The 27,481-nt window shown below is 51.1% G+C and overlaps 1 protein-coding gene across 2 annotated transcripts; it reads left to right on the top strand.

The window, feature by feature from the left end:
• Positions 1–467: 467 nt before the first annotated feature.
• On the top strand, positions 468–27,147 carry HEXD (hexosaminidase D). Of its 2 annotated transcripts, none has more exons than XM_078862236.1 (17): positions 468–643; positions 3,466–3,562; positions 10,862–10,992; positions 12,252–12,393; positions 13,151–13,387; positions 14,772–14,881; positions 15,842–15,929; positions 16,693–16,857; positions 17,235–17,418; positions 17,610–17,681; positions 18,116–18,181; positions 19,591–19,726; positions 20,164–20,246; positions 20,911–20,992; positions 21,385–21,486; positions 22,684–22,773; positions 23,454–27,147. In XM_078862236.1, the coding sequence occupies exons 3-17, from the start codon at positions 10,904–10,906 to the stop codon at positions 23,632–23,634; spliced, it is 1,827 nt and encodes a 608-aa protein (XP_078718362.1). In that variant the 5' UTR covers positions 468–643; positions 3,466–3,562; positions 10,862–10,903; the 3' UTR covers positions 23,635–27,147. The 2 variants fall into 2 exon arrangements, with proteins under 2 accessions (XP_078718362.1, XP_078718353.1); XM_078862227.1 differs by having other exon boundaries at positions 3,466–3,596.
• Positions 27,148–27,481: the final 334 nt, after the last annotated feature.

Genomic DNA, 27,481 nt, shown 5'->3' with positions numbered 1-27,481 from the left:
TCGTGTGTCAAAATGTGGAGGGGAAAAAGCGGAGGACTCTGAGAACTATCCACGCAACCACGGGGAGAACATGCAAACACCAAATATACATCTTCTTGGTTCTTTCGGTAAAGTCACGTAGAAGGGAAATAATAAAAATAAAATACAATTCTCACGACGTTTCGGCCACAACGCAAGCAGCCGTCCTCAGGTGAAAAACAGGTATGTCAGAAAGGCAGCGTCTTAATGAACGAAACGTCGTGAGAATTGTATTTCATTGTTTTATTTTTATTATTTCCCTTCTACGTGACTTTACCGAAAGAACCAAGAATATGAATCCCTGCAGTCACGAAAGCTTTAAATCGAATGTTACCACGTGACTGGCTGTAACTCACGACAAGAGTTCATGAATGTTACCACGTGACTCCGGCTGTCACCCACGTCACGAGGTCGGGAATTCTGACCAATCGAGGCGCTCGTTGTGGGCGGATACAACGCGCCGAACCCGGAAGTGAAGCGCGGGAAATCGCGGCCTCCTGGGGAGGAGCTCGCGATTCGCAAACAGCACCCGCCTCCTCCTCCTCTTTCCTGGCGCGTTTGTGCCGGCTCAGGTGTCTGTCTCCACCCCTCCGCTCCCCTACTCCACGCCTCCCGGCTCACACAGGCGAGCCACGCGCAATTTAGACGCGGCGTCCATGAGCTGAGCAAACCCCCGGGCTCTCGGCTCGCTCTCCACATGGTTGTCGTCTCCTGTCGCACCCGCTCCTGCTGCTGCTGCGTGTGTTGTGTCTGGTCGTCCGCTCCTGCTGCTGCTGCTCCTGCTGCGTGTGTTGTGTCTGGTCGCCTGCTCCTCCTGCTACTGCTCCTGCTGCGTGTGTTGTGTCTGGCCGCCCGCTCCTGTTGCTGCTGCTGCGTGTGTTGTGTCTGGTCGCCCGCTCCTGTTGCTGCTGCTCCTGCTGCGTGTGTTGTGTCTGGTCGTCCGCTCCTGCTACTGCTCCTGCTGCGTGTGTTGTGTCTGGTCGCCCGCGACTGCTCAACCCCGGCAGCGCGCACGATCAATGTCGCTTCTGTTGAATTCGCCCTGGCGACAATCAGCGTTCGGCCGCGACGTGAAATGTGCCGCGAAACGAGAGCGGTGGTTCGACGTTGCGCCGACGTTGGCCCGGCGTTTTCATGTTTACATGCGTGGGGTGGGGTGGAGGCCCACGTGCGCCTCGACATTCAACCGTGAAACAAACATCGAAATGCACGCACGTGCCGGCCTCGACTGCGTGTGCATGCCCCTTTTGCGCGTGTGGTCACAGCTTCGCAACACATCTGCTGGACGATGTGGGATGGTATCACAGGAAGCGGCGAGGGGTGATTGACACTCGGTGACGGAGCTGCTGATGAGACTTTAATTTGGTCAGATCCACCGTGATCGCAGTGATTGGATCTTGTAGCGTCCAGTGATGAAGTCCCGTTGCGTTATCATCGCTATCCTATCGCTGTAGGAATGCAGTGAATGGATGTCGATGGGGGGCTTTTTAACATTCCTGCGGAGGGTTGCTCGGTCAATGGCCAGGGTCAACGGCGACGTGGTGTATTCCGCAAATATGCCCGACTGTGAGGGCGGGCACAAGCCGGCGTGAGTAGGTTAAACGTTGAGTTTTATAAGGGCACCACGGGGTGACCAGCCCTCTCCCCACCCAGCACCTCCCCACCCAGCCCCTCCCCACCCAGCCCCACCCCACCCAGCCCCACCCCTCCCACCCCCACCCTCCCCTCCCCACCCCCCACCCTCCCCTCCCCACCCAGCCCCTCCCCACCCTCCCCTCTCCACCCAGCCCCACCCTTCCCATTTTTGAATGCACGACGGACGGACACAATAATCCCCTGTGGGCTGGTGTAACCAGGAGGTTCCTACCAGTACCAAGCCGCTTAACTGTCGACTTACTGCTGATGTCGCAAAGGCGACACAGAATTTAAGAAAAAGGAAATAATTTTACATTCGTCAATAACACTGCCAACGCAGCAGCGGTTACTAAATACTGTAATTTGTGAAATTCACACGCATGACTTACGAATTCTAAATACTGTAATTAATAGCCTGTTGGCCTCCTTCCCATAGCCTGTGTGTGTGTGTCTGCATCAGCATTCTGGGAGTGCATAATTTCAGCAGCATTGATCGCATCGACAACGTGCAAACTCCTCGGCCGACCTGCCAAAGTTGGGCCGATGTTCGCACGCCTTTGGAACATTTTGCGGTCCAAACGCCGCACGATTTCTGGGTTGTGGTTGTCGCTGTTTCGTGCGCAGCGATGTCCATTATTTTGATGTTCCGTGTTTATTAAGACCTCTACTGCGTCAGACGAAACTGACGCAGCAGTGAGTCCAATAAGCCTGGCGAGTGAAACAAAACCATGGCAAGCCACCGTTACGTTCGAACGCCCATGTAATGTTGACACATTCTGTTCATGTTCAACGTTTCCCACGCTCATTGTAAATTTGACACATCCTCACCCGCCCAGCCCACTGCCAACCTAAAGTAGGCAAACATTACACGCGTCCTGACTGTATCAGCCCAGTACAATATTCGCGTTATAGCTTGGACGAGTATACGCGATTATGATTCGTCTGCAAGTACATAGAGCTTATACTGGTAGGAATCTCCTGGTTACACCAGCCCACAGGGGATTATTGTGTCCGTCCGTCGTGCAGGGGAGGGAGGGGCTGGGTGGGGAGAGGCTGGGTGGGGAGGGTGGGGCTGGGTGGGGGGTGGGAGGGGTGGGGCTGGGTGGGGTGGGGCTGGGTGGGGTGGGGCTGGTCACCCCGTGGTGCCCTTATAAAACTCAACGTTTAACCTACTCACGCCGGCTTGTGCCCGCCCTCACAGTCGGGCATATTTGCGGAATACACCACGCCGCCGTTGACCCTGGCCATTGACCGAGCAACCCAACGTTCCTACCAGCTCCCTCCGCAGGAATGTGTTTTATGTTTTGCTTGCGTGGCCAGTAACTGGGGCCTCTTGAACACCACAGCCGCGCCCGTCTGCACTCTGCCTCCCGGAGACGGGGAACCTATAATAATCGTCGGAGCATAAATCCGAAGTCAAAACTGGCTCCCCCACACGTCTCCAGTGGAATGCCCCCATGTCCGCCGCCGGCTCTTGCGTTCTTAGTTGTGAACTTTGTTGTAGTACAGAGTTAGACTGATGGCCTTAATCTAAGTTGTCTTATGGTTGTTGTTGTTGTTGTTTGACTTGCATCCCACTGGGATTTTTGCACACAGCGTTGGCGTACGGTGTTTTTTTCTGCAATATTTTGCTGTCTTTTCTTGGATTTTCTGTTTGCACTTAGTCACATATTCACTTTAAGATGTTTTTGTTCATGTTTTAGTTTTTTGTTTGTTGCGGTTGCACCCGATTCAAGAGCCGAATGGCTCACAGGGCTATACCTAATAATTAAACTTGAACTTGTGGGTTGTCCTCTCATTCCCACCCTCCAGAGGCCGCTCGAGGAAGCCACGCGCTGATGAGTGCCTAGAAGACGAAGCGCCCACGTGCCCGTGTGTAAGCGAGCTTCCCTTCCTCCCTCCTCGATGGGTGAGACGACATCGTCTGCGCTGGTGTCCGCCTGGTGGGTTTCCGTGAAATAAAAATAAAAATCATCACCCCCTCCTCGTTCGGCGTTGTACGGTGCCGTATGTACGTTGCACCGTAGCCAACCGTGCTCATCGGAGGTCGTTCCGCACCCTCCGATTGGCTACGTACGGTGCGAAAGAAGTTCAACATACAGTGCTTGTACCATGCACTCCTTTATCAGTCCACTGCTGGATGAGGGGGGCCTCACAACCAGACCTGGGGTCAGTTATAATTACTGTTACAGCAGCATTGGTGGACGATATTACGACGACATTGTGAGTACAATGCATCGCGCGTGACCTCCCCCCTTCGCGCGAGGGGAGGTCACGCGCGAGGTGGGGGGGTTCACGAGAGGGAGGAGGGGGGGTCACGCGCGAGGGGGGTGGTGGGTGGTCACGCGCGAGGGGGAGGGGGGTGGTGGGTGGTCACGCGCGAGGGGGAGGGGGGTGGTCACGCGCGAGGAGAGGGGGGGGTCACGCGCGTGGGGGCGGGGTCACGCGCGAGGGGCGGGGGCACCCTGGGGTGGAAAGTTGGGGGCATTGCCTAGCTATGGGTGCTTTCACTGGTAGCAGAATAACATCGCAACTATGAAGTCCACTCAATGTATCTTGCCTTCTGTTCTTACTCGCCCCGACTGGACATCTGTGAAAAAGAACACAGCGTATCGGATTCCTCCAGTATAGAGCAATATTCTTATTCTGAATGAGTGCCGTTGCCTGGAACGTCAGCCTGCTTTATACATGTTTTCTGTTGTGAAGCAGTGTTGAATGAAAATCGAGTGGTTATTTATTTGTGCTCGTTGTACTACAAAATAGCCTTTGGCCACACAAAATGCGTTATCGTTTTAAACTGGACACTTTACACAAGAGTGAAATCCACACCAGATTAACACGTGGTAATCGTTATATTTAAATTGATACATTTCAATGAATTGTTATATTTAAATCGCGATTTGAATGCATTCTCTGACAACATCACGAATGCATCCAGTCTCTTTAGACCTTGCAAGCTAAGTGGCTTTGCACCTTGACAGTACTTGAATGGGTGCCCACAGATGCGGTGCTATTAGGTTGCTGTGGGGACATTAATGTCTCAAGGCACATTGACACATTAGTGAAAGGCACCTAACAAATTAATGTAAATTATTATTTGCGAGAGTCGAGGGGCCGTGCGACAAGACCCATTGCAATGTCCTCGTCTCCCCGTGTTCAAGCTCTGCCCACCTTCGCTAACCAGATAGTGACTCACGGTTCAGCAGTGGATTGACGCAACAGTTTCCACACGTTTGCACACCCGGTAAACGTGTCAACGTTGGGTCAACATTGGGCACGTGTTCTTGGTTCTTTCGGTAAAGTCACGTAGAAGGGAGATAATAAAATAATAAAAATAAAACATAATAAAATAATTCTCACGACGTTTCGGCCACAACGCAAGCAGCCGTCCTCAGGTGAAGAACAGGTCTGTCGGAAAGACAGCGTCTGTGAAGAACAGGTCTGTCGGAAAGACAGCGTCTGTCTTTCCGACAGACCTGTTCTTCACCTGAGGACGGCTGCTTGCGTTGTGGCCGAAACGTCGTGAGAATTATTTTATTATGTTTTATTATTTTATTATCTCCCTTCTACGTGACTTTACCGAAAGAACCAAGACGATTGGGCACGTGGTTGGAAACGTCGTACCGACGTTGGCCCAACGTTCCACGTGTGCCGGGCCGCCGTTGCCTGCGTGTGTTTTTATTCGGAGCGTGGACCAAAACAATCCCCATCCAGGGAACTTGATGCTTGGGGAGTGTTTAGGTCATACCATGTCTGCAGTGGGGGGGGGGGGGTATACTCGAAAATCCTCCACACTTCATCTCACAATCTACTTCACAAATACTCCCCGCTGTTACTTTCTGCAATGAGCGTTGATCCCCAGGTTAATATTTAATTGTACCTACATCGCCACGTAAACTATTGGTATTACAGGTTATAGTTGACACCTGTGGTTTACCCAAACCCCCCCCCCCACTCCTCCTGTGGACATGTGTGAGCGCCTGTGTGCTGCTGTCATTCATTCTGCACTTGACGCTGACTAAGTTAACATCTCGCTCCTCACCTCCCTCCTCCTCCTGGTTCCGCCGCTCCCCATTAACACGCTCAGTGGATGCCGGGGCCGTGTGGACACGAGTGAACGAAGCGTCGTGTCTTGGTTGCTTGGCTGCTTGGCGCGTGGCCACGTTTGCGTGAGTTCCTGGCAGCGTCGCGACATTGGCTGCCCCCGCGTGCATTAATCATTATAAACCGTGTTCTTCTTTTACGGCTTAGTCGTTTGTCATCTTGTTACGGTGAATTTTATATTTTGAAAAATATTTATTATTCCGTCGGTCTATTTAATTAAAAATCGCTTACCCGCTAAATGTGGAATGTTGATCCAAGGGTTCCATCAACATGCTAATTTTGGCCCGACGTTAGCCCAACTTTGGCACGTATACCGGGTGATGCAAGTTGCTGCTGTACCTACAGTATGTCGGTGAAGTTGTTGTGCTATTTTGATGTCCACCACACCCATGGAGCCATTTAAAACTCATACCACACCTGGGCGTCAAAGATATTTTACAGCACCTGCCAAATGAGCAGAACCTGCTCCGGGGGCTCTAGATATGGGTCTAATTCTTTTTTTTGAACACAGACCTGATTGTCACATGCACAAAGACATCAAGATACTACGGCCCCCTGCAGTCTTGCGTTGTCAGGCCGATCTACTCACTCACACGCTCATTCTCTCCCACCCGCTCACATGCTCACGTTTGTGGTATCTGGTGTGGGAGTGTGGCGGTTCGAGCGCTGTGCTACGAACCCGGCCACCCGAACTCGATTCCCGCTTACGGCTCACACCAGTGACGATTATCTGAACTGGTCTTGGGCCTCCCCGAGGTCGACTCAGCCTCAAATGAGTACCTGGTGCAGTGTGTAAACATTGCTGCTAGGGAGGCAAAGATTGACGCGCGTGGTGCTGACGACTCACCACCATTGTGCTGTGCCGGCCTTCACAGATGCTCGCGAACAGTACTTCCCTCAACATTCTGTTCAGGCTATGCAGGGGATATTTGTCTAATCGTCTACCTACTCACTCATTCTCTCACTCACCTACACACATTTGTGACATCTGGCCCATCTACTCGCCTACCTACTCACACGCTTATTCACTCACTCGTGTTAGTGGTATCTGGCCCATCTACTCGCCTACCTACTCACACGCTTATTCACTCACTCATGTAAGTGGTATCTGGTCCATCTACTCGCCTACCTACTCACACGCTTATTCACTCACTCGTGTTAGTGGTATCTGGTCCATCTACTCGCCTACCTACTCACACGCTTATTCACTCACTCGTGTTAGTGGTATCTGGCCCATCTACTCGCCTACCTACTCACACGCTTATTCACTCACTCATGTTACTGGTATCTGGTCCATCTACTCACCGACCTACTCACGCTTATTCACTCACTCGTGTTAGTGGTATCTGGTCCATCTACTTGCCTACCTACTCACGCTTATTCACTCACTCATGTTAGTGGTATCTGGTCCATCTACTCGCCTACCTACTCACACGCTTATTCACTCACTCATGTTAGTGGTATCTGGTCCATCTACTTGCCTACCTACTCACACGCTTATTCACTCACTCATGTTAGTGGTATCTGGCCCATCTACTTGCCTACCTACTCACGCTTATTCACTCACTCGTGTTAGTGGTATCTGGTCCATCTACTTGCCTACCTACTCACACACTTATTCACTCACTCGTGTTAGTGGTATCTGGTCCATCTACTCGCCTACCTACTCACACGCTTATTCACTCACTCATGTTAGTGGTATCTGGTCCATCTACTCGCCTACCTACTCACACGCTTATTCACTCACTCGTGTTAGTGGTATCTGGTCCATCTACTCGCCTACCTACTCACACGCTTATTCACTCACTCGTGTTAGTGGTATCTGGCCCATCTACTCGCCTACCTACTCACACGCTTATTCACTCACTCATGTTAGTGGTATCTGGCCCATCTACTCGCCTACCTACTCACACGCTTATTCACTCACTCGTGTTAGTGGTATCTGGTCCATCTACTCGCCTACCTACTCACACGCTTATTCACTCACTCGTGTTAGTGGTATCTGGCCCATCTACTCGCCTACCTACTCACACACTTATTCACTCACTCGTGTTAGTGGTATCTGGCCCATCTACTCGCCTACCTACTCACACGCTTATTCACTCACTCATGTAAGTGGTATCTGGTCCATCTACTCGCCTACCTACTCACACGCTTATTCACTCACTCGTGTTAGTGGTATCTGGTCCATCTACTCGCCTACCTACTCACACGCTTATTCACTCACTCATGTTAGTGGTATCTGGTCCATCTACTTGCCTACCTACTCACACGCTTATTCACTCACTCATGTTAGTGGTATCTGGCCCATCTACTTGCCTACCTACTCACGCTTATTCACTCACTCGTGTTAGTGGTATCTGGTCCATCTACTCGCCTACCTACTCACACGCTTATTCACTCACTCATGTTAGTGGTATCTGGTCCATCTACTCGCCTACCTACTCACACGCTTATTCACTCACTCGTGTTAGTGGTATCTGGTCCATCTACTCGCCTACCTACTCACACGCTTATTCACTCACTCGTGTTAGTGGTATCCGGTCCATCTACTCGCCGTGTTACTCACCCCATTGGTGATTTCTCGTTAAGTCCAGAGGTGTGGACTCGAGTCATGCGACTTGGACTCGAGTCAGACTCGAGTCATGATTTTGATGACTTCAGACTCGACTTGGATTTGCCTCATCTTTGACTCGACTTGACTCGGGACTCGAGAGCAAAGACTTGAGACTTACTTGTGACTTGCACAACAATGACTTTGTCCCACCTCAGAGGTGTGGACTCGAGTCATGCGACTTGGACTCGAGTCAGACTCGAGTCATGATTTTGATGACTTCAGACTCGACTTGGACTTGCCTCATCTTTGACTCGACTTGACTCGGGACTCGAGAGCAAAGACTTGAGACTTACTTGTGACTTGCATAACAATGACTTTGTCCCACCTCTGTCGTTAACTCTCAACCAGGTCCACAGCAGTCAGCTCACGACGTAAATGTTCAGTAAGGCTCACAAAGCGTAACTACGGCACCTTCCTTTGTTGTGGGAACTTTTGCGCTGTAAGAACGGCGCAAACATCTTTACTAATTTATTATTGTGGCCAATGCTCATTTACATAAACGGCACCGTTAGTGTATGAACTTTGCAACCTTTTTTTTTATTCCAAAAGTATTATTAACAAAACGATATCAGGTACACAACACAAAGGATATGAAAGGGGGTTGAGACCTGCACAAACACATTAGGGATTACAGTGCAATAGGAAACCTGTCTAAACCGCATGTTTCGATTAACTCTACAACCCTCGTGTCTTCCTGACCTCTGATACCCCTGTAAGAGAAGGGAAAAAAAGGGGAAGGGGGGGGAGTGCCAAAATGCCTCTGATGAATGCTCTTAAGAATCAATTCTCCCTGGAGGAGTGGTAGCGAAGGGGCTCCCATGTTTGGTGGTAAGCTTCCTCCCTGCCCCTTGGCTTTTCACTTAGATGCTCCAGAGCGACAATTTTGATAATTTATTGGCCCATTCCTGCAGTGTTGGGGGAGCGCGCTCTTTTTCTAGTTGGCTATAATGGTGCATTTTGCCGTAACATTGAACATTTGCAATAATGTATTTGCCTCCCTGGATTAATTTGGCAACCTTTAACAACTTGCGAGTCGCACCGTGTGGCCTCCGCAGTGCCCAGTTGGCGGATGGTAAAATACTCTCTGTTTTTTTCGGTAAAGTCACGTAGGTCAAAAATACAATAAAATAAATGAAAACAACTAAATTAAATCACGACGTTTCGGGCGCAACACAAGCGTCCTTCACTATGCCCCGAGCTCTCATACTCTGATGGTGCATTGTCTTTGAGTTGTGCGCCTTTTGGCGTCATCTGGTCCAACCCATATGAGACTAGGCTCTAAGGAAAGCTGTCTCGGGTGTGGATCAATCAACTTTAAGGACAGTGCACATTATCAGAGTTATGTTCTTTTGTTTGTATTATGACTGCAGGTATTGCGGTCTATGCAAACATGACTCCTTGTAAAAAAGGTGTCAGTTTTGTTGCCAGATAGAAGGGTAAAGAACCAATTATCACAAGCGTCCTTCTTCAGGTGGGGACAACGTAGTTGTTTTCATTTATTTTATTTTTTACCTACGTGACTTTACCGAAAAAAACAGAGTATGAATCTTTGCAGTCACGAAAGCTTCAAATCTAAGATGGTAAAATGAGAACCACTTTGTGGGACGTGGACAATCATTATTACATCCATATTATTCACGCCCACCATAGGAATGTGGACTCTCCGCCCCCCTGTGTGAGAGAGTGAACGCGATGAGGTCACAGAACTACTTTCAAGGTCATGACACAGTCAACCTCCGACGAATGTTCATCGCAGGTCAAGCATTTGTCGAATTTAGCCGAATTACGTGCATTTTATTTAAGTGATGTGTTTTCTAATGCAGTGGTGGCGTCTGCCCGGATTTTTTGCCCCAGGATCTCTTACCCTTGCTGACCTGTTCTTTTTGGACATCTGTGAAAAAGAGCTTCATAGCTCATCGGATTCCTCCAGTCTGAATAAATATTCTGATTTTGGTGCCGGCTTCCTCTTGTTTATTGGTTTGTGATGATCATGCGACGCTTCTTCTCCTCGTGGCAAAATTCGTGCTGCGGGCAGTGTTGGATCACGTGATCGATGGTTTGCCCCTGGTGATCACAGTCACTTTTGCGTGATGATGTCAAGGTGTGTTGCTGAGCACACTGGACTTGTTTTTCAAAGGCAACCGGTTCGTTCTGCTGGGGCAGCATTTGAAATAACGCGGACATTTTTCAAATTCCTCCTCCTCTGCCCACTCAGCAGATATACGTGGCTACGCCACAGCGAGTAGATTGGCAGATCCGTGTGTGACAGCGTAAAGTGTTTGTACCCCCCCGCCTCCTCCTCTTCCGAAGACGTCTGGTCGGCGTGGAAGAGTAGACCTAAAACATCCTCCAGTGGAGGCCCTCCCCACCGGCGGCGGCGGCGCGAGCAAGCGATCGCGGTGTCGGCACCTTTGCGGCAAGAGCCCGAACGTGACGCCGAGTGCTGCACCACGGAAGCCAATCGGTGTGGCTGTCGTTGTGTCTCAGGCGGCGAGCGGTGAACTGCAGTTGACGGTGGCACTGGCGCCGATGATGCGATCCAAGTACGTGTGCACGCTGCGTGTTCTGCTGCTCGCCTTCGCGCTGCTGGCCGCCTCCAAGCTCATAGCGGACTCGAGGCAAGGCGCTCGCGACGGTTTCTCCCCCCCCACCCCCTCTTCTTCACTGTCGCCGCCACCTGTCACGACCATTCACCCGTGACATTTGTTCACTCTACTGCTTACGCTACCCCTCTCCATGCACTCTCCTACCTCTTATAGCTGACTTCCCTCCACACTCTCCCTGACCTCTCCCCTCTCATCTCACTCTGCTCCCCTCCACACACTCTCCTACCGCTCCCCTCTCATCTCACTCTGCTCCCCTCCACGCACTCTCCTACCTGTCCCCTCTCATCTCACTCTCCTCCCCTCCACGCACTCTCCTACCTCTCCCTTCTCATCTCACTCTACTCCCGACCACACTCTCTCCTACCTCTCCCCTCTCATCTCACTCTACTCCCCTCCACACTCTCTCCTACCTCTCCCCTCTCATCTCACTACTCCCCTCCACACTCTCCTACCTCTCCCCTCTCATCTCACTCTACTCCCCTCCACGCACTCCCCTACCTCTCCCCTCTCATCTCACTCTACTCCCCTCCACACACTCTCCTACCTCTCCCCTCTCATCTCACTCTACTCCCCTCCACACACTCTCCTACCTCTCCCTTCTCATCTCACTCTACTCCCCTCCACACTCTCTCCTACCTCTCCCCTCTCATCTCACTCTACTCCCCTCCACATTCTCTCCTACCTCTCCCCTCTCATCTCACTCTACTCCCCTCCACACTCTCCTACCTCTCCCCTCTCATCTCACTCTACTCCCCTCCACACACTCTCCTACCTCTCCCCTCTCATTTCACTCTACTCCCCTCCACACACTCTCCTACCTCTCCCCTCTCATCTCACTCTACTCCCCTCCACACACTCTCCTACCTCTCCCCTCTCATCTCACTCTACTCCCCTCCACGCACTCCCCTACCTCTCCCCTCTCATCTCACTCTACTCCCCTCCACACACTCTCCTACCTCTCCCCTCTCATTTCACTCTACTTCCCTCCACACACTCCCCTACCTCTCCCCTCTCATCTCACTCTACTCCCCTCCACACACTCTCCTACCTCTCCCCTCTCATCTCACTCTACTCCCCTCCACACACTCCCCTACCTCTCCCCTCTCATCTCACTCTACTCCCCTCCACGCACTCCCCTACCTCTCCCCTCTCATCTCACTCTACTCCCCTCCGCGCTCTCCCCTACCTCTCCCCTCTCATCTCACTCTACTCCCCTCGGCCCGGCTCGGCTCAGTGGTGGCATCTGACTCGGGTGTTCGTTGCCGCCCCAGGAAGGGTCATCGCGCCGCCGTGCCAGGCTCGGTTCTGACGAGGCTGTGGGGGCCAGCGCCCAGCCCCTCCGGCCCCTTGGCCGTTCGCTTCTGGGGGAAACCCAGCCTGGTCGACAAGTTCTGGGGGAAGAAGGTCTCGCAGGTACGGCCGGAGCGAGGTAGTATTTTGACCCCCGTAGAAGCCTAATTGATCCAAAACCCACTTTCGGTGGTACTTCAACCACCACCCCCCCCCCCGCCTCCACCAGCCATTTGGGTCGTTCTAGTTTTTTAAAGCCAGCCATGATATAGGGACTTCCCCTATCGATCTTGTGCCTCAATACAGCCAAAAGCCAATTTGAGCAAGATTGCAAGAAACCCCGGATAGATACCCAAAACCAAAACCCTTTTGGGTTTTCTATCTCCTGGGTGGGTGCAGCCATGTGGCTCACATAATAATTGTACCCTGGGGTCTAATTCATTCAATCCTTTTCTGACCCTGACGGGTAAATTTACTGCAGGAGGAGTAATTTTTCCTCAAATAGAGAACATGTTCTCCTCGGGCTTGAGATAAAACATTTAGTGTTCTCATGCAAGGGTCACACTTCTGCGGAGTAAAAATGCTCTCTCTTACCAGTACCATGGAATGGCGTCCATATTCAGGCTGGTGCTAGCCAATGCCAAGCTCGCCGCACCTCCGATTAGCACGGTTGGCTATGATGTACGGTGCGAAACAAGTTCAACATACATGCATACATACTGCGAGTTAAAATGTGCAGCCCTCCAATGCTGGATGAGAGCCTTGGGATTATTTGACCGCACTCAATGACGCCGCTCGGTCCACGGCGCACACCGCCTATTCTTCTCGTCGTGCGAGCCGCGGACAAAACCTTCTCCGCCGCCTGCGTCTTCCCACGCAGGACGAGAAGGCGACAGACGGTGCCGCCGCCGGGGACGGGGAGCAGCAGGAGAAGCCGGGCGAGGTGCCCCACGCGATGGACGATCGGCGCGACTCCGGGGGGGCGGCGGGAGCGGCGGCGGCGGCCTCCCCGGTGGAAGAGAAGGAGGAGGAGGCTCGTGAGCACAGCCCCGTCGGCATGAGGCTCGTGCATCTGGACCTCAAGGGGGCTGCCCCACAGATCGGGTACCTGGAGCAGGTGAGTGCGGCGGCCGTTGGTTAAGCCGATTCTGGCTCCCGCCGTAAATACCACTGCTCGGGTCTGTTCTGGCGGTTGCCAGAGGTCGCAAATGGGTTTTGATTCCTTACCCGTACCCGTACCCGGCCGCACCAGGGTCGCAAACGGCTACCCGTACCCGTACCCGGCCGGGTACGGGTAGCCGGGTATCGGGTAGGGTACGGGTATCGGGTACCCGTTTGCGACCTCTGCCGCGCGCTGTTCAGCGCGACGGTGTCCCGGCGTTTCGCTCGACGTGCTGGGAGCATCTTCAGGAGGCGAATTTGAGCGGCGCACGTAACCACTTGGTGATTTTTGCAAACTGTAAGCACGTAAACCTTGGTAAATACACTAGTTATTTGACTTTGTACGTGACATGGTGCAGTGAAATACGATTCCTTGTTGTGGCCGCTCAGTCATGTTCTTGTTCCGTTCTCATTCTTTAAACAGAGTGAACCTTCAGTCCCAGTTCTATTCCAGCTGTAGTTCTTATCAAACTGCTTACCCCGTGGTACACCGCGGGCAGAGGAGGAGGAGAGTCGGTTGTTCAAAAGGGCACGCAGGGACAAATGTTCAGGAGAGGGGAAGGGGTCGCCGGGACGGAAGTCCCCAAGACGGGACACGGAGGGCCGCGGTTCAAAATGAGCGGCAGGAAGAAAGAAGGTGTGGCCCGTGCAGGAAGGGGAGGAGAGGGAGAAGGGATTGCCTGGCCACGATGTCCGGGGGTTAGAGGGTGATAAGTGTGGAGGGCAGAGCGGGAGAAGAGAGAAGGAAGGAGCGAGGAGAAGTGAGCAGCGTCTGTTTTCAAACGGGACGGTGGGGAGAGGGGAAGGGATTCAGAGCGGGGGTGGTCATACACGGGAGTCACGTGACTTGCGGGAGGATTTAACTTATTGAGAAGGACTGTTCTCGTTTGCGATACTAACACTGGTTGATGTGTCATGTACCAACACACGCTAACACACATTGCAAGCAACAACACGCAGAAACGTGTTAATAGCGTATGCTCTTTGTGCAGATGCAAATCCACCAGCATTTCCTGGAGAAGTGCATTGTGGTCCTCTTGTCTGAGCCACCATCACAGTGCACTTATTCAGAAACTGTTGATGGTTCTTTTGCATCAATGCACAAAGGCTCAGTGCTGTTGTTTGAAACTTATAGTTTTGGGAACCCTCACTGTTATTCCGTAATGATGGGGTTTTCTCATCATTTACAGATTTGAACACGATAACATACATACCGACATGCGTGACGCTAAAACACTGACATTCATGCTGACACATGCTGCCACTCGTGATGCTGACTGTGACGCAAGTGCCGACATGCGTGCCGACACACGTGTCCCATCGTGTGACCGCGTGTGCAGCTGATCCCGTACTTGACCACGCTGGGGGCAGACGGGCTCCTTGTGGAGTACGAAGACTCGTTCCCCTACGAGGGCGAGCTGCAGCTCCTGAGCAGCCAGTACGCGTACAGGTGAGCCCCCGATACGTTTACCTGCACCGTTCCGCCTGGGGCCCCATAGAAACAGCAACAACACCAACAACAGCAACAATGTCTCATTGTAAAACCGTCTTTCGAACGACCCAGCCACGCTCGTTTAGACGATGTTATACATATAAATGACCAATATTTGATGGCTCTGTTGTTTGTAATGGCTTGCAGCCGTGTTATGAAGTTGTAATTTGTGTGGTATTACGTCAGCAGCCTGTGTAGGACGGTGGTGGTTTTGTCAGGAAAATCCATCCCGACGCTGCGTCTGTCTGGGTTTAAGGCCCCATATTCTGAGTCACGGCTTGGCTCAGGCTCGGCTCTGGCTCAAGTGAGCTGTGGCTCAAAGCCGTGCTTAACTTGAGCTGACTCTGAGCATGGTCCCAGCCACTCTCAGGATTTTCACAAGCCGAGCTTGATGATGTCGTCGGCGCAATGAGCGCATCAAGCTCGCTGTGGCTCATGGGGGGTTTCCTGCCTTCGGGAGGGCAGAATGTAGGAGCACCCACCATATCTAAGGGGCCCGAGTAATCGACCACATCAAAAGTGATTTGTAATTTTATTTTATTCATTGATTGGATAGGCGAGTTGTCCCAGCTTTAATGTATATATGTTGAATTTCTTTCGCACCGTACATAGCCAGCCATGCTGATCGGAGGTGCGGGGGAAGGACAACAAACTTAACACAAAAAGCAGTTAGAAAGAAAAGAGTTTTCAATCTATATTTAAAAGTGCATTGTTCCAGGGGCTTCCTAATATCGGAAGGATGGCCGCAAAAAGCACATCTGAAAGCGCGCAATGCGGTGACCATCTTTGTTCGATGGCCAGCCAAAAGCCGCTGCTGCGAGCATGACACGAGTTCACGTGAAAATGTTCAACTCCCCGCCATAAAAACTAGATTTTTCTGAGCGTGCGTGCCCTCTGTGCCCCCGTGTGCACCTCCAGCATGGAGGATATAAGGAAGATGCTGCAACTGGCCGAGGCTTGCGGGCTCGAGGTCATCCCGCTGGTGCAGACGTTCGGCCACATGGAGGTGAGCGCGGCTACTGTGGCGCCCTGCTCACTCGCACGTTCACAGCTTCGCGCGTCGACGCTCGCCCGCTATATTATTGTGACAACGATGATGATGACGACGGTGAAGCATTGGGGGTGCGGTCGTTAGCGCACTGCACCGTGAACCCGGTCACGTGGGTTGAATTCTCAGCCACGGCTAACGTCAGCGGCAAGTGATATCCAAACTTCTTAGCCCCCCCCAACCACCACTCCACTCTGAATCTCTCGTCGCCGCAGCCTGTGAAAACAGACGCTGCTTCGTGCAGCTCACTTCTGCTCGCTCCTTCCTTCTCTCTCCTCTCCCCTCCCATCGCCCTCTCGTCTCCGACATCTTGGCCCGGTCGTTGCTTCTCCTCCTCCTACTTTTCCTTCTCCGGTGCTCCTCCTCCTTTCTTCCTGCTGCCCATATTGTGCCATGCACTTTTCCCATTCCATGCTGTTTCCCCTGATATATCATTGACTCCCATTCCCGTGGTGTGCCATGTTCAACAATGTTTTATAAAGCCGAAAGCACGTACATTCTATCGCTGATGGAATTTGTATGACATACATGCATATTTGAGAATCCCCGATCAGCGCACGATGGGATTGTGTTCCCGGTGGCACCGTAAAAACACCGATCAGTGTCCCTACGCGACACTGTGTACGCTTGGTGTGACCAGTGCCACCCCCGTGACCCCGTGTGTGGGTGATGTGGCCGGAACCCCTCCAGCCCGTGACTCGGTGTGGCCTGCCGCCCACAGTTTGTGCTGAAGCACGAGAAGTATGAGGGCCTGCGCGAGGTCCCGCGCTACCCCAACTCGCTGAACCCGCACCGCGCCGGCGCCCTCGAGCTGCTCTCAGCCATGGTCACGCAGATCCTGCTTGCGCACCCTCGCGCACGCTACCTGCACATCGGCTGCGACGAGGTGCGTGCACGTGTGTGTGTGCGTGCGCGATCAATGGTTGTCACGACACATGTGTGTGTGTGTGTGCGCTTTTCGACCATAACAATGCGTGGGCAGGTGAATTGGGCGCTGATGAGGTGTGAACAGATTAAGGAGTGTCAGGGACAGGTTTGGGCGTCGGTGTACAGGCCAGGATTGCGGGTGCAGGCTACGGTAGAGGTACGGGCCTGGATTGTGGGTGATTAGTACAGCGCAGGTGGTGCAGGCCAGGCCTTTGGGGGGTGCCGGCTTGAATCACTGGTGCTTAGGCGAGTATTGCTGGTGGCGTGGAGCAGGAGGTCTGGCCAGGTTGGCGGGGTGTACGCAGGAGTGTTCTGACCGTCGCCCGTCGTGCGCAGGTTTACCACCTGGGCGAGAGCCCCGAGTCGAAGGAGTGGCTAAGCCAGAACGGCTCTCACCTGGGCCGAATGTTCCTGGGCCACCTGGCCGTGGTGACGCAGCACGTGCGGGAACAGCGCCCCGAGGCTCGCGTACTCGTGTGGGACGACATGCTGAGCGGCATCGACGAGGCCGCCCTCAAAGGTCACACGGGGTCGCATGGGGTCGCACGGGGTCGCACGGGGCCGCACGAGGTCGCACAGCCATTTGAGTGTGAGTGGCGGTATCGTTTGAGTGGCCGTATTGGTTGAGTGGCTGTATTGGTTGAGTGCCTGTATCACAGAAACCGTGCTGACAGTGTCAATTGTTTGTACCCACTGGTGTTTCCCCATCAGAGTCCGGTATCGCTGGAGATGTAGAGCCGATGCTGTGGGGCTACTCGCCTAACCTCAACGTCCAGCAGAAAGGTATTTCTCAGTCAGCATTGTGCGTATTTCCGTGTGCAAGTTCCTTTGAAAAGTCCATTGTTGTGGGCGTTATTTGATCATGCTTTACCACCGCGGTCATTGTTGGGTGGCGAAGGCAAACATTATAGATGTGCATGCGTAGAAGTACAGTACAACAATGGTTTTGGCAGCACTGCCTTCTGCTCTGCACCACGTAGACCTGCAGCCGCCGATAACAACCGACTTGTTGGTCGCCCTTCCCAGCGCGATCCAGGCTGAAACTTCGGCTGAGCTCCTGGGGTCTGCTGAGATCAGCCGCATTCCGGGTGATTTTGTTAAAGGGCAAGCTGATGTCAGCTGTGTTTTGATTGCACTGCGGGGTCTTTTTGTAAATGTCACGCTGCTTCACGGGGCGGCGTTCTTACCCAATGCCTCGAATGTACCCGTGCCTCCAGTGGAACACGTGCACAAGTACGCAAACAGTGGCTTCAAGGCGGTGTGGTTTGCCAGCGCTTTCAAAGGTGAGCGATGGAACGAGGCGGCGTGTCCATTGTCGCGAGGTAGGTCAAGACCTGTAATGGGCCCCACCAGGAGGCCAGATCAGCCGGCTTCAATCACAGTCCAAGCAGATATGAAGTTGCGTTGCAATTAGGGACCTAACCCAATAAAACAAACCGGACAATTTGATACGAGAGTTGTCTAGAACTTGGAGACACAAACCAGCGCGAGAAGGACCCTCGCTCGGTATCCCGGCACAGCCGGCCGAGGTGCACCCTCTGGGGCAGAGCAGCGTTCCAAGACCCGTGATCTCAGAATCATAATCTTTATCTACATTGGAGGAATCCAATGATCTATGAAGCTGTTTCACAGATAGATCTCCACTAGGTTCACAGATGTCCAGTTTTCATCACGGCCTAAAATATTTCTTGCTGCTCGCTTTGTGCGATCGCTACCGTTATAATTACGGTCACCTCGGATCCGGCGACCACAGGGATCACACCCCGAGCAGATGGTGGGGATACTGGGAGGGCAGATCCTTGGCGGTTGTCACACGTCACCTGTGCGGCAGCCACAGCATCCGGCAGAGGCGAGCAAGCGCTGGCAAGGTGGTAGCAATGGCTTCGACCATGATGACGTCCTGATCTTTAGGGTCCTCATTTAACGCAGTAGATACGTTCCTGAAAAGCGAAAACGCGTTCAGATAGAACTTCCCCCAAAAGAAATAATGTAGAGAATAAGGTTTGGCAAAATATGGAATTCGCACATGCATTGAGATGGCGTATCGTTCCGTGCGGATACCCAGAATTCCCACACCACTCCCCCGCGCAGCTCAAGAAAGTAATTTATCAGCGACTGCTCAGAAACCGCGTTAATATGGTGCGCATTCTGCGTTGTGCAAAAGTATTGCCTCATGGAAGAAACGTGTTTTAGCGAAAGCACATTGTGTAAAAACAGGTTAAGCAACGACTTACTGTAAAACTAAAAAACTATTTTTATTTTTGCCAGGTAAGGCCCACTGAGCTCTATGGCTCTTTTTCAGAAGTGACCAGGCTACAAATAATATCTCAACGAAGTGGCTTATCATGTGTTGAAATGTATATCAGTCGAATACTTTAAACGCATGTTTCTAAATGTGGAGGGGAAAACCGGAGGACCTGGAAAAAAATCCACACGACCACGGGGAGAACATGCAAACTCCAAATATACAACAGCAGGCGTCAGGGTCGGAATCAAATCCACGACCTCCTGTATACCAGGCGGGGTAGTTAGCATCTCTGCCACCATAGCGCCCCATGTACTTCCGAAGATGAACGCAAGTTGGAAACGTCACAGAATCCATGCGTTTGCGTGATTAGCCTCAATTCGTTTAGACGTGTGAAATGGCAAGAGCGATGCTCGTATCTAAAGCGCCCTCGTTTTTGTTCCTCAGGGGCGTCCGGGCCGAGCACGATGGTGGCACCGGTGAAGCACCACGTGGACAATCAGCTGCGGTGGCTGGAGGTGGCGCGGGGCATGGCGGGCCAGCCCATCGCCCTGCAGGGCATCGCGCTCACAGGCTGGCAGAGGTGAGACCCAGGGCAGCCTTCTTCAACCGTGGGCCTTCTTCGTCCGTGGGCCCTCCGTGATGTCCTCTCACAATTGTCAGTCGCACGCAGCCATTCTGTATGCAGGAGCCGAGCGAAACCCATTCGAATGACAAACTACTGAAAGAAATGCAGTGTAGATATAAATGACCGATTAACTGTGCCCTGTGCAATTTATATACGAATTGGCAAATGTTTTGGGAGCTTTCTAAAATTAGGTATCAGTTACAAATGTCAAATGTGCTGCTCACCTCTGTCGCACCTCCGATTAGCACGGTTGGCTACGTACACTGCAACTATTATCGATGTGACTGAATTTCTGGAGGTTGGGGCGTGGAGGTGGTAGGGATAGTGGGGTGGGGGTGGGAGTAGTTGTGTGTGCCCTGATGTAGGTCGCGTACGTGCCGTGCGTGCCGCAGGTACGACCACTACTCGGTGCTGTGCGAGCTCCTCCCCGTGGCCATCCCGTCGCTCGCCGCCTCGCTGCAGACGCTCATCCACGGTACGAAGGCGGGTGGTGGTGGTGGGGGGGAGGGGGCGAGGGAGGCACTTTCTCGCGGCGGCTCCGGGCGTCGAGCGACGCCACCTCGGTGTGGTTCGCATGTCCTCGAGACTATAAAACTATTTTGTTTACTCAACTTTTTTATTTTACCAGGTAAAGCTCCAATTGTCTGGCGGAGGAGCAGAGCTATTGGCTATTCGTCTGCACTACTTCTCTCTCTCTCTCTCCATCACTCTCTTTTTTGTCATTCGTCACTTGGCCACTGACGGTGAGGCTGGACGAACTTCTCGCAATCCTTCCGTCCTCCGGTCGTGGCGATCGTTTCCTGTCGGCTTACGTTTTTCCCATTTGAGTCCTCCTTTGTGCCGTAAATCCACCTCTTGCGTTAATGTGCCCACTGCCCCTCCGATTAGCACAGTTGGCTATGTACGGTGCGAAAGAAGTTCAACTTACATATTTACGCTGCTTCTCATGCCCTCCGCGAAGCAGCAGTTCAAGGCCATCGATGGCGATTTGTGGGCCTCCACTCTTTTCTGTGCTGTGAAACTTTCAGCGGAATGCGTGCACTTGCAAGCTGTCGCTGTTGTGCAGGAACGCTGTGATGTACCGTGTCCCACACATGCATCCCAACGCTGCAATTGTCCCACCGTGTCTGTGCGTACAGGTGGCTTCACTGATGAGGCCAAGAAGTCGACCACTGAACTCCTGGGTTTCCAGAGCCTGACCGATGCAGCACAGTTTACCTGGTGAGTGGCGGTGGTAGAATCTCCTCCTTCTATCGCCATGGCAGGAGAAACTGACAACGGGAGGTCGAGTTTGGTGAGACACTCAGTGGCTTCCTGAGATGCTAAGTGGAGAAATTAAGTGCAACAGATCTAGGTGGGCAGGTTGATGCGATGCATTCCGTGGTCTGGGACTCATGGCCATAGTCGCACTTCCACTTGCAAAGCAGGTGGCTGTGTCATCACCACCCCCCCCCCCCTTGTCATGTGTGGATTCGGTTGAGTGCTGTCCACTGTCTCCGAGGGAGGTCAAAGCTAGGGACCTCTACTGCTGCATCAGTGATGAGGTCTTTGTTCTTTACGTTGTGTGCGTCCCAAGCTGCGCCTGAGAGCCTCGTTTGGTGTTCGTCTCACAGGGAGGGCTCCGGCACGTTCCCCGGATACGAGATCTATCGCGACGTCACCTGGATCAGTGCCAACCTGCGGTCCTCCGTCGCCGAGGTGCTGGAAAAAAACGAGTAAGATGTGTGCTCTCAACCATCTTCCTTTATGAAGCATTACAATGTGCACGAATAACACGGTAGGATAAATTAATTGTATGTTTATGGTTCGTGTAATATTAATAATCATCGCCATGGTGGCGAGATGTTAAATACCTCGCCTGTTATATAGGAGGTCGTCGGTTCTATCCCGACCCTGATGCCTGTATATTTGGAGTTTGCAAGTTATTGCCATGGTTGCTTGGATTGTTCTCCAGTTCCTTCGGTTTTTCCCTCTACATTTAGAAATATGAGTTTAAAGTATTTAGCTGCTAAAAACTTCTACATCACAAGCCATTTCGTTTAACTATCATTTGCGGCCATGTCAATTCTGAAAAGAGCTACATAGCTCAGTAGGTCTTACCTGATAAAATATATATAGTAATAAATAGTTACATTTCGATTTAAAGCTTTCGTGACTGCAGGGATTCATCTTCTTGGTTCTTTCGGTAAAGTCACGTAGAAGGGAAGTAATAAAATAATAAAAATAAAACATAATAAAATAATTCTCACGACGTTTCGGCCACAACGCAAGCAGCCGTCCTCAGGTGAAGACCAGGTCTGTCGGGGAGACAGCCGATAGACCTGGTCTTCACCTGAGGACGGCTGCTTGCGTTGTGGCCGAAACGTCGTGAGAATTATTTTATTATGTTTTATTTTTATTATTTTATTACTTCCCTTCTACGTGACTTTACCGAAAGAACCAAGAAAATAAATAGTTAATTATAATTCACAGCCCTTTGTGAAAATACTGCTTTATGAAGATCTGTCCATGCCATATCAATGGTAGAAGTTGTTTGACCATACTTAACACTGGTCAGCGTGGATTGGTCAAGGGGGTGCCCAGGACCAGCTCAGATATCACGCGCCACTAATGTTAGCCGTAGCGGATAATCCAGACTGAGGATTGCCGGATTCAGAGTGCAGTGCACTAACCGCTGCACCATCACTCTCCCTTACAGTGCTTTTTATTTCAAAATATTCTTTATTAAAGTTTACTAATGGATGAGTAGCAAGTATAGATTTTTTTTAAATAGGATGTATTATTATCATGACTATGCTTGTTTTTTACCTCACTGAGTTCGTGACTCTTTCGGGAGGGTCCTGCCAAGTTTTTCTTGCAGTAGGGGGCGATGATTGCTCTGGTGATGTTGGTTGTCGTTTCATCATCGGCAGGTTTTTGAAGGGCTGGTTTTCACCCTACCACCGGAAGCACAAGTTTGGAAATCCGCTGTACATGGAGCACTTTGGACAGAAAACGAGCCAGTGAGTGCGCACTGTGCCATGAAGAGATCACTGCGTGATGAAATCATATTTAAGTTAATCTTTTGTACTCGCAAATCATCAAATATTTGTATCAACTAATTGGAACATGTGTTGAGCAAAAATTCATTTTAAATGGCCTATCCTTTTTATAAACGTATATCTGGATCAATTAAGCGTGTGAACATGAGTTAGTGTCTCAAATTCCAAGAGAAAATGAGGCTATCAGATATCCTACTTTGGCCAGGACAATCCCAATTTCATAAAGGCTGTCCGAAGGTGTCCCGAAGCTTTTTGCGCAAATTAGGATTTTTTACGGGTTCAACATTTTCTGGCCTCATTCCTCACTCATCATCGGGCAGAAAGAGGGCTGAGCAACGTGAGTGGTGGGCGTGGCTACATGAGCAGTGGGAGGGTGTTACCTGGGTAGTAGGAGGGGCTACCTGTGCAGTGGGCAGGCCCTGTGAGCAGTGGGCAGGGTAAATGTCAAAGACAAAGAGGCCTCTTCGGTGTGAGCGGGGCTCATTGAATGGGCGTGGTTATTCCCTAAAAGTTGGCTGGGCTCTGTCCTTGTTGCGCCTCAGAAATATTTGGTAGCTTCAGGAGAGAATTTGTACGCGAGTTTATCTCGGGGGACCCTAGCTGTGTTCCTGAGCACTCCGTGTGTACCGCGCTTTTGTCAGGGTGCACGATGGGCTGGAGGAGATAGTGGGGAGGCTGAGGGGCGAGATGGAGAGGGTGTTCTTCCCGGACGCGGTGGAGGAGTGGCTGGACGAACACGTGAACCCGGAGATGCAGCCGCTGCGAGCCCTTGTGAACGACTTCAAGGAGATCATCGCTCTGCGGGCACGGCCCAAGTCCTGAGCGCGCCGGCGTCGTCTGCAGGCAGCGCCTCACTGGGCACTGTCTGTGGGCTCCGTGGGGTGGACGGGGGGAAATTCCATGCACCCCTCAATCATGTATCATTGTGGACCACCGTGGCTCGTGACGCTGCCTTGGGGAGTGGCTGCTCAAAGGTGCAGATTCATCCCACCCAACCCAACGCTCTACCTGTTAGCACACGAGAGATATTAATCATCGTCTTCATCATCATGAACTATGATAAGTCCACTGCTGGATGACGGCTTCCCCATGCCATGTCGATCAAAGGGGATGTTTTGACCTTACTTCACCATGCTGGTCAGTGCAGCTCGGTGAAGGGGTGGGCGGGGGCACCCAGGACTGGTGCAGATAATCACTCGCCGCTGGTGCTAGCCGTTGCTGGGAATCAAACTTGGCAAACTTGGATTGTAACATAGTGCACTAACCACTGCGCCACGGCTGCACCCGAGACATAGAACGCATCCATGCATCGATTTATAGTCGAATATTATGCTCGTGATAATTGTCGTGAATTGTGCGTGAGAATCGCTTCTTTTCAGTTCGTACATGTTGTCGAGAGTGGGCTCCCGGGACGACTGCAGAGGTGAATCGCGACCCTGAGGCATGACAATATTGAATGGCGACAGGCAAATTGTAACATCCCTGTGTCACCATGTTCAAACTGAAATATCGCCTGCGTGAGTGGGTGAAGGAAGGGTGGAGTACAGCGAGTGAAAACATCAACGTTGACAACTGGGTCTTGTTAAGTGTTGGGTTCTGAAGTTGCATTTGGTGCTACCAGAGGACGAGAGCCAGCGGCGTTGTTTGCGTTTGGACCTTTCTCGGTACCATTTGAAGTGTAGCTGTTATGCACCTGCGCAAGGAATACATCTTCACCCGGAGCTTAGCTGAAGAAGCCTCTGAGCCAGAGGTCGCAACCGGGTACCCGATACCCGTACCCTACCCGATACCCGGCTACCCGTACCCGGCCGGGTACGGGTACGGGTAGGCCATGAGTCACTGGTGAGTAACTGTTTGTCACTCATTTCCCAACGTCTTGTCTCTTCTCACAATTCAAGTTCCTAGAATCAACCCACCCGCGCCTGCAACATGGCTTCGTCCCAGAGGTCGCAATCAGGTACCCGATACCCGTACCCTACCCGTACCCGGCCGGGTACGGTTACCCGTTTGCGACCCTGGTGCGGCCGGGTACGGTTAAGGAATCAAAACCCGTTTGCGACCTCTGCTCTGAGCAGCAGCACGGTCCATTTCCATGAGGTCGGATCCATTCTTAGCGGTTACGATTGGTGTAATGGGGGGGTTAAGCTTTGTGTCTGCCCCTGACTATTAATATTAAAATGTATGTATGTATGTTGAATTTAATTTGCACCGCACGTAGCCAAATGTGCTAATCGGAGGTGGGAAAATGACAATTATGTATACTTATTTACAAGTGCAATCATGGAACTAAGACAAAACAGTGTTGGTCCTGTGGTACAACATTTTGCATTACTGTAAAACGTAAACAAAGTCAATTGGCATTGCTATTCTCAGATATTTACCGTGCACAGTAAAATATCCAGAATATATTTTATTAACTGTTTACCATTTTTATTGCATACGTACTCTGCAGAGTTCACGACATCAATACCACGTGCTCTCTATGCTCTTATGTTCGTTGTCCCATGTTTGACTCTCATTGGAGAGTGCACTTTAGTTGCTGCTGGCTTTATCATTTGGTAAGAAGTCATCCAGCAACTTTGCCCAACGAGTTGCATAGAACTCTCGGTTTTCAAACATTTGTATATGTTTTGAATGCAGTGGAGTCATTTTTTAAAAAATAGCTATTTATTACAATGTTTTGTGTGCATTGCTAGCAAATCCACACTTAGCGAAGTTTTGTCACCATTGATGCGATATCCACTACAAAGAGTCTGTCTCTGTTGCACAATTAATATGTAGAATCATGAGACCATTTAGAGTCATAAGACCATACCTTGTGTCTCACCGAGACCGAGACACAAGGCCCATCCTGTGGTGTGTCCTCACAGGATGGGCGGACTGGTTTTGTGGGGTCTGCCTTTGTATTCCAACACATGTGTTCCTGTAGACCAGGGATTGACTTCTCCGGAACGCATGGGCCACACGCAGTTGATGATCTTGGCGATCTGTATGTATGTATGTATGTTGAACTTCTTTCGCACCATACGTAGCCAACCGTGCTAAGCAGAGGTGCGGGGGAAGGACAACAAATCAAAGACAGAAGGCACTTCTAAACAAATGAGTTCTAAATCTTGATTTAAAAGTGCGGAGCTCCAGTGGCTTTCTAATGTTTCCATATTAACCAAACTATGGGCACATAACAAGCTCGCTGTCTCCTTAAAGAGCAAGTGGAACAGGTTGGTGTTTTTTTGGAAGACACGTGTGTGTGTACCGAGTGGCCTGTGAGTGATATAATTTCGGTGGCTGCTCTGAGGACTCGGTGTGGGAGAATCGACAAACCACTTGTAGGCCTTGCCCGCCTACTAGATATGGAATATTTAGTAAGTGCTAACTTAAGCCGTTGAATGCATTGGGCTGTCTCTGGCTGCATTGATCTGTCTCAAAAGCTAATTTGGAAATGTAACGAAAACTCTCGTTGCAAGGAATTGGGCTGCTTCAAGATGCAATTCAGCGAGAAATGAATCCTTTCACAAGGTTGGTTGGACCGAGACCCTGTAAGTAAATGTTAATAGCGTCGTGCGGGATGTTCGGTTGACCCAGTGTGCCCGCTCACGGCGGGGCAGCACCTTGGTTCCAGTTTGCGGTGTGTGTGGCACGTGAGACACAGTCGGGGGGGTGGTGGATTGGTTGCTACGCCACATTAGGTGGGCACAAATGAAGTGACTGCCAGCGGTCCAACTTGCGCTGCGTAAATATCTGCTGCATCATGATCTGATTTGGGTTATGTCTAATGTGCTGTGTCACATAGTGAATGTACGTGCACTTATACGACACAACATCATGCACATCAAATTGTGTGTTGACCTGACCGGCCCTGTGTGTTTTGGTGTTAACTGTGCTGTATATTTTGCTTTGTCTTTAAGCCAATCGTGTTAGATTTTGTTCGTCGTATGCTACTCCATCGAATACGAACTATACACACACAAGTTATTGTGTTTGCGATTAAGCAAATGTGGTTGTTTATTGTCAAATATCAGAACGCATAATCATGGGAATGAAAACCACGTTGCCTGCGGTTTATCCACATATACAGTTGTGTATTCTCTCATGAATGCCTCGGCCCTGTTTGTGAGCTGCCTAATAACGTGACGTTTAATGTCGTAGCCTGTGTACAAGCGGTATAATTACGTGTGGTGATGGCGTTTAGTTTTACAGTGTTGACATTATTGACGAATGTGTCGTGTATGAAGCTGTTCTGTGATATCACCTGCCTGGTTATAGGCGCCTTACCATTAAAATAGCAACTCTAATCTCCGTGGGACTGATTACTGGTGAAATAAATGCTCAAATGATCACGAACGCTATTTAGGGGCCTCTATTACGTTCTTGTCTATACGTGCGAAGCAGTTAATGAATGCCGTATCTCGTCAGCTATCATTGAGCGTTTGAACTTTCAGACAGATCCAACAGTAATGTAAATCAATGATGAATTAATCAACCATCCCAATATCACCAAAAAAAAACTCGACACATACCTCAACAACACCGCATTGAGAGGAAAAATGTATGACAGGTGATGTTTCGGGCACTTACCATGTTCTATGAAGAAGGGCGATTGCCCAAAACGTCGCCTTTTTATATATACAGTAATTCCCCGGCTTACGTCTGGGATACGTTTCTGAAAGGT

Source organism: Lampetra fluviatilis, chromosome 1 (assembly GCF_964198595.1).
Source record: "Lampetra fluviatilis chromosome 1, kcLamFluv1.1, whole genome shotgun sequence".
In the NCBI taxonomy this organism is placed as follows: Eukaryota; Metazoa; Chordata; class Hyperoartia; order Petromyzontiformes; family Petromyzontidae; genus Lampetra; species Lampetra fluviatilis.
The sequence above is the reverse complement of the archived record's forward strand: the minus strand, read 5'-3'. Positions and strand labels throughout refer to the sequence as shown.

What these genes read in the sequence shown, in the direction of transcription:
- HEXD (XM_078862236.1), top strand. Translation starts at nt 10,904, where the DNA reads ATGATGCGATCCAAGTACGTGTGCACGCTGCGTGTTCTGCTGCTCGCC. An exon ending in TGCACATCGGCTGCGACGAG is followed by an intron (nt 16,858 to 17,234) that starts GTGCGTGCACGT and finishes CGTCGTGCGCAG; the next exon opens with GTTTACCACCTGGGCGAGAG. An exon ending in GCGCTCACAGGCTGGCAGAG is followed by an intron (nt 19,727 to 20,163) that starts GTGAGACCCAGG and finishes TGCGTGCCGCAG; the next exon opens with GTACGACCACTACTCGGTGC.